The sequence below is a fragment of the Apteryx rowi genome, unplaced genomic scaffold, assembly GCF_003343035.1.
Source record: "Apteryx rowi isolate R43461 unplaced genomic scaffold, aptRow1 scaffold_2209, whole genome shotgun sequence".
NCBI classification, from domain to species: Eukaryota; Metazoa; Chordata; class Aves; order Apterygiformes; family Apterygidae; genus Apteryx; species Apteryx rowi.
The window spans coordinates 1-7,336 of record NW_020448541.1 but is presented as its reverse complement, the minus strand read 5'-3'; the positions used below and the strand labels follow the sequence as shown (position 1 = coordinate 7,336).

Here is a 7,336-nt window from a genome sequence, read left to right as displayed (position 1 = left end):
GAAAAGAGCAAGACTCCCTCTCATCCTTGGAGCTCCCATCCCATGGCATGCTCATCTGTGTTGTCCTAAGTCTCCAGCCTTTTCCCACTGCCCCCTTGAAGAAGCATTCCCTTGGGATCCCCTCCTTTTGCCTGCCTCCGGCTGGATTATCCCAGGTCTGACAGCACCAACACATGTTGTGCTACCTCTGTTTTCTCTTGCCTCTACAGTCGGGGGCACAAATGGCACCTCTTTCTCCTGTAAAACCCATGAAGTGCCAGAGGGGACAGAACAGCCCATTACCAAAACCGCCCCAGGACAGATGATAACATATTCCTTGAATTTTGCAGCCTGCTTTCTGCTCTTTTTCTGTCGAGCCAGGTGCTCCAAAGAGAAACAGCCCAGGCCGTGAWTTCTGTCTGAAAACCTCCTCACTACAGCATGGCCTCTCTACCCATRATCAGAACCCAGCCAGGGGATGCACGCTGCAGCTTTACTGCTTCTGGAGGAGGGAAGGCGCACTGGGAGMGACTGCGGTAAGGCGCAGCCCAGCTCTGGGTTTTCATCAGGCACCCAGCTAGGCACCCCGCCGTCCCGGATCATGACGTCATCTCTCTGCGCGTGCAGTGCAAGGCCCCCGCCGTGGCCCTTCCGTTGTAGCGGGGTCAGCCCGGTCCCTTTGGCGGCGATGTCCTTGTGGCTGGCGAAGCTCGGTCCCACCGYGGCCGTGGCCGCGCGGGGCCGCCTGGGGAGCGCCGTCCTGCCGGCGGTGAGCGGGGCCCTGCCTCCCCCCCCCCCCGGGGAGGGGGAGCTGTGCGCCGCGCCGGGCGGGCAGTGCCGTGCCTTGCCGTGCCCCTGACAGGCCCTCCGCGCGGATGCGCAGCGCCGAGCACCCCCACCGTGGCCGTTGCCATGGTTACCGGGGGCCCCTGCTCAGTGCCCAGCGCCCCAGCTGGGAGGAGGCCTCGTCCGGGAGTGTCTCTGCCCTGCACCTTTTGAAGTCCGTCTTCTCCGCACCAGCCCAGGGCACCCCTGATCTCCCTTTGGGGGGGGGAGGGTGGCAGTAGGGGATGTCCCTTGCACGCTGGCTGCGCTGGTAGCTGCAGCTCTCAAAAAGTTGGTTAGATGCTGAGCGGACGCTCTGGGATCTCTTTTCCTAGCAGCGCTCAGCTGCTGAATATGGAGGGGAAAATATTACTGGAAAGTGCTAGGGCAGGTGCAAGTATGGCATGGAAAATACTAGGTTGGGCTGCTCTCTAGAGAGGGAAATTTTGAGTGGGCAAATGCAGGGACCTTGGGAAGGAGATGAAATTTAAGGTAGAAATACAACTAAATATATGAGTTCTGAATATAATGACCCAGTGACCTGAGCAGATGAATGTGAGCTTTGGAGGTATAGGTGGGGGATGACAAATAAAAATGAAGAGCTTATGTAAGCGAGATCACTACATTGCTCTAAATAAGCTTTATTCAATTTTTACCAAGGTCTCTGGGCAAGTTGGCTTTTGGCTGAGCAGAGCTCAGCCATGTACCACCTTCAGCTTTTACAGGCCGGGTGGGTATTTCTTTCCACCTTCATGTCCAGGAACTGTGTTGTGCAGCAGTGAAGCTGTAACTCCCCAGAGAGACTGGGAGAGGGTTTAATATCAATTTCCCTCAATAACAAACAACCAAACAAAAATCCAAACAAAAGCCTCCCTTAGGATCTCCCTTAGGAATGCAGAGCACCTCATGTGTCTGTGGTCTTCAGTAGGTCTGGATAGTTCAGACTTTTAAACACACTGAAAAGCCAGAAATGGTGAATCAGTTTTCAGTCTTGCATTTTGTAAGTAGCTTCGCAGCCTAATGACTGCTTCAATTGCTGAGCTGAAATGACAGTGTTAATTTTACTGCATTAAAATTACATATATCTGCACAAAATGCCTGAAAAAGCTACTCTTTGAGCATATTTAGTTCCGTTAGGAGTGCTAAAATGTGTTAATCTTGTTGCTGTGTTTTCTTCCAGGCCAGAATTCATATGAGCCCTAAGCAGAATTTGCAGTATGGTTGGCTGGCTTATATGTTGGGAGACAGAGCTACTAAAAAGTTCTGCGAAAACAGCAAAGTTTTTACAGTGGAGGGCAACTTATCTTCTGGGAAGGGCAAGCTTGCACAACAACTAGCAGAAAAATTAGGTACGTCTTATTTTTTCTGTTTCCATAATATTTCATAAAATTTAATAGTGTAATTGTCATTCTTGTATAAAGAAAGTTAGTTCACCAAACCAGGAATTCTTGACTAGCAAAGTATTAGTTCGGCAATGCCACTGTTAATGTGGAGGGTTTATTAATAAGGGGAGACTAAAATGTTGGTGAGGCTTGAGATTTCTAGACAGGGTGCCTGTCACATCTGCGGTATACATGCATAGGTATCATTTGTTGTGGATGAAATTTTAGTTTTAATGAATTCAGTTTTCTTACTGAGCTTCTAGATCTGTTAAAGTCACTAAGCACCCTGAGAGTTTTTTAGGTAGGATTTTCCATATTAATGCTCTCATACCATGAAAGGGATAGAGGATTGGTGACAAAAAGGTTCTGCTTAGAGCAATAGCTTAGCTCTCATTTCAAAGGTGAAAGGTAATACTTTTAATTAGGTTTTGTCCACCTTGGGACTTGATTGACCAAAGGATTGTATGTGCTCTTTTAAAGTGTTGTTTAGATTAGAGCTATTTATTTAAATAAACTGAATAGGAAATATTTATTATAAACAAAACTTACCATCTTAATAAATGTTCTGTTGTGTGTGTGTGGGGGGGGTCTTCTTTTTTGTCAGGAATGAAATATTTCCCAGAAGCAGATATCCATTATCTAGACAGAATCACAGGAGACGGAACACTGCTGGATGAGAAATTTAATGGCTTTTGTAGCCTAGAGAAATTTTACAATGATCCCAAATGTTCTGATGGAAATTCTTATCGACTACAGGCTTGGCTGTTTGGTAACCGTGTTTTACAGTATGCTGATGCATTGGAGCATCTGCTGAGCACAGGTTAGATTTCACAGTAAATAAATTTTGTTTCTAAATTAACTTGTGAATGTAAGTTCTGCCTTTGAAATACTTAAGCTGGTCTGAAGTGTTTTGCTAGTATCTAGATTTTTGAAATGAGATGCTACTATGTTGTTAAATTTTTTAGAATTTTTTTTCAGTTCATAAGGGAGTATAGCTTAGCAGTCCTATTAGAACAGTATCTTGTATTTTTTTTCTGTTGGAACAGTATCTTATATCATCCTTAGCTAAGGAAATACACAGTAGTTGCAAATTTCATTAGTTTTAACTGGGCAATCTCTGATTATTTACAAAAGGCTGTCTTAAACATATCAAGGCATAGCTTTCTTTTAAAGCTTTTTATGCTGAGCTAGTGTAACTCAGCCCTTCATGTGAAAACTGAAATCCAGGTGTACATGACCCACTGCTTTTGTCTTGAAAAGGGACTGTGCAAGTAAGAGTGGAGAATCTCTCTAATCTCCTTCAGATTCAAAACTCGTGAAGAGTCAGATAAACGTGTAATGTCCAGTCATGCAAACTTGAATAAATGTGTGATCTGAAGGTTGAATCAGATAATTTCTGGTTCATATAACTCACCAAAAATACTAGGCTTGTACTGATGTATAAAGCTAAACAAAAGAAATACAATATAACAAGCTTCTACTTTACTGAAAGATAAAAGTGAATATCTTGGAAGAGCCTCAGTTTGCTTAAGCTATCAGTTCTACAGCCTTTTTAAAAATCTCCCTAGGCTTTGTTCCTGACAGCATCTTTTTTCAGTCCTTTTGATTTCATTAAGCACTATTCTGTGATGGTATTGTTATAATTTCTGAGTATCTTAATTAAGGTGAGAGAAGTTTTTATGCATCAACAGGGATTTCCCTGTTACTTGTGCTTTAATCACTGTTTTCCAAAAAAGATGTGAATACCAGAAAGTGTTTCAAACAAAAATGTAAACGAATTGCTTAAATATAGTAGCAATTAGCTACTATAAGGATAGGCACATCCATCCACATAGTCTATATAGATAAGGCAGGCATGTTCTGCTTAAATATCGCTACATTTGTGCAAGCAGAAAGCACTTGTTCTTTTGTCTTATTTAAAATTTCCTAGAAAAGCATTTGGAAAATTAACCATAAGAGCAGCACTGTCTTTGTTTTTTAAATGTTGTCACAAACAATCTTTTTGAGCCTTTCTTGACTGGAACCAACTTTCAATTGCAGGACAAGGTGTGGTGCTGGAGCGCTCTCCCTACAGTGATTTCGTGTTTTTGGATGCAATGTTTAAACAAGGATACATCCACAAACGATGTGAGTTACCTGCAAGTGAAAGTTATTTTGCCCTAATTTCAGCCTGCGGTGTAATAGTTTAGTATTTAAAAGAGAAACAAAAAAAGCCTGCTGGGAAGACTTATTTGAATATTCAGAGTTGTTCATAAGGAGCTTAGCATCCTGATGTTTCATGCATTAAGGACTAGTTTCAATCCATGGGACTTCCCAGTTTTTCTTGAAGGCTTCAGTTCTGCTTATATGTTAAAGAGGATGTATTCAGCATATTGGTTATTTGTGTCCTGTCAGCCAGGAACTCCTGCAGTTCCCTGTAAATGTGGGTGAACATGCTTATGAAGATCAGATGTTCTTCAGGCAGGCCTTTATCTTGTAGCATTAGGTGAGAGGTAGATCGTGTGTTTGGCCCATTTTCCTTAAACAGCCAGCTCTCTTTTGAATCTCAAAGGTCTTAATAGTCAAACTGTATTTAAAAAAAAGAAAGATTACTCCTCCACGCCTCCTAATGTGCAAGATTCCTTTTAATTTCTTTTCATTTTACATAGTTTTTTTGAAAAAGAAGATTGGCCTGATTCAGTGATACTGCTAGGTTGTTTTGTTTTTTTGTTCATTAAACTGTTTTTACAGAAGTGAATGCTGAGGAACATCTAACATGAGTGGGTCTTACTAGAAGAACTAGCAAACCTAATGGTCAGTAAGCAGGCAGAAGCTGCGGTTTTGTAGAACTGGGAATAAAGCATAGAGGTTATATGAAGAGGAATAAAAAGACACTGTCCAAGCACACAGGGATAGGGTTAGCAAAACCAAAGCCCACCTGGAGTTGAATCTGGCGAGGGGTGTGAAAGGCAACAAGAGCAGCTTCTACAGGTCTATCGGCAGCAAAAGGAAGAATAGGGAAAATGTGGGTCTGCTATTGAATGCAGCAGGAAATCTGGTGATGGGGGACACAAAAAAAGGCCAAGGTATTGATTGCCTTCTTCACCTTGTTTTTTACTGGTAAGATTTGCCTTCAGGAATCCCAGGCCCTGAAACAAGTGGGAAGGTCTGGAACAGTGAAAACTTACCCTCAGTAGAAGATGTTCAAGTTAGGGAACTTTAAACAAATCAGATGTACACAAGTCTGTGGGACCTGATGAGATGCATCAAGAGACACAGGAGTGCAGAGAGATGTCATTGCAAGGCCACTCCTTATCTTTGAAAGAGGTTCCTGAGGGCTGGAAGAATCGAATGTCACTTCTGTTTTCAAGAATGGCAGGGAGGAGGATCCAGGGGAACTACAGGCTGGTCAGCCTCGCCTCGATCCCTAGGAAGGTGGTGGAGCAAATCCTCCTAGAAGCCATTTCCAAACATGAAGGACAAGAAGGTGATTGGGAATAGTCATCACAGATTAATGATGGGGAAGTTGCACTTAACCAATCTGATAGTCATCRCATCATAGAAGGCTAGCTTGGTGGATGAGGGGAGAGTGGTGGATGTTGTTTACCTTGACTTTAACAAGGCTTTTGACAGCGTCTCTCCTAACATCCTTATTAATAAGCTGATAAAGTATGGACTAGGTAAGTGGAGGGTGATGTGGACTGAAAACTGGCTGAACTGCTGAGCTCAAAGGGCATGCAGTGGTGCAAAGTCCAGCTGGAGGCCAATCACTTAGTGCTTTACCCCAGGGGAGGATACTGGGGCCAATACTGTTTAGTATCTTCATTAACGACCTGGATAATGGGACTGAATGCACCTTCAGCAAGTTTGCTGATGATACAAAACTGGGTGGAGTGACTGATATACCAGATGGTTGTGCTGCCTTTCAGAGGTACCTGGACAGGCTGAAGAAGTGGGCAGGCAAGAACCACACGAAGTTCAACAAAGAGACGTGCAAAGTCCTGCACCTAGGGAGGAATAACCCCATGAGCCAGTACAGGCTGGAAAGCAGCTTTGCAGAGAAGGACCTGGGGTCTTGGACAACAAGTTGAACATGAGCCAGTAATGCGCACTTGCAGCAAAGAACAACAGCCTCCTATGCTGCATGGAGTGGCACCAGAAGGTCGAGAGAGGTGATCCTACCTCTCTGTTCAGCACTTGGGAGGTGACAGCTAACAGAGGCAGTGAACAGACGCAGAAGTTTGCGCAGCAGTTTGCACAGAAGAGCGTGAGAAGGCGCCTTCGTTTCCGATCCCTCCAGTGTACGCTTCAAGTATGGTCATGACACGCCGCAGAGCACATTCCCCAGTGGCTGTTGGAGTCGCTGCGTCAGCTGTGTCAGAGGCTGGGACCCAGACAGACCCTCTGACAGTAGATGCAGCTCTACAGGTCTTAGGCTGCAGGGAGTGCTTGGGGCCTCTCCAGGAGGCCTGGGCTGACAGTCAGCTCTCCTGCAGGAGGTGTACTGTTGTTGACGAGCTGTGTCGTCAGGTAAGGGAGTTACGGGAGGAAGTCAGTAGGCTGCGTAGCATCCGAGAAGATGAGGAGATAGGGTGTTCTCGGAGACTGTGCAGCTTCAGGAGTCTCAAGCCCCCACAGCAGTGGAGTTGCTGGAGAGCTCTGTGCCGTGTGAAACGGTACATCATAACACTGTAGAAGGTGGCTGGAAGCTGGTCACTTCTCGTAGGAGGAGAAAGGCTCCTACTCCTCCTGAGGACTTGTATTTGAAGAACAGGTTTAGTGCCCTCCAGGAGGAGGAGGAGCTGGACATGGCTGCAAGGGAAGTAACTGGAACAACAGACCCTGTGCCTTGCGGGAGCACCTGGAAGAAGCGGCGGGTGATTGTTGTGGGGGACTCCCTGCTGCAGGGGACGGAGGCACCTATCTGCCGACCTGACCTCTGGTCTAGAGAGGTTTGTTGCCTGCCAGGGGCTCGCGTACAAGATGTCATAGAAAGGCTGCCAAGGCTTGTCCATGCTTTGGACTATTACCCACTGCTGCTTGTCCCTGTGGGCACTAATGACACCAAGGGCAAACTGGAAACCATCAAACAGGATTTCAGAGCTCTGGGGATGGTGGTCAAGGGTCTGGGAGCSCAGGTCATCTTCTCCTCAATCCTGCCAGTGAGGGGG

General features: G+C 45.5%; 1 protein-coding gene across 1 annotated transcript; it reads left to right on the top strand.

Annotated features, from left to right (window-relative positions):
* The first annotated feature begins 633 nt into the window (after positions 1–633).
* LOC112965687 (NADH dehydrogenase [ubiquinone] 1 alpha subcomplex subunit 10, mitochondrial-like) lies at positions 634–6,561 on the top strand. The gene is made up of 5 exons (XM_026064889.1): positions 634–748; positions 1,985–2,153; positions 2,791–3,006; positions 4,227–4,313; positions 5,291–6,561. The coding sequence occupies exons 1-5, from the start codon at positions 668–670 to the stop codon at positions 5,386–5,388; spliced, it is 651 nt and encodes a 216-aa protein (XP_025920674.1). The 5' UTR covers positions 634–667; the 3' UTR covers positions 5,389–6,561.
* Positions 6,562–7,336: the final 775 nt, after the last annotated feature.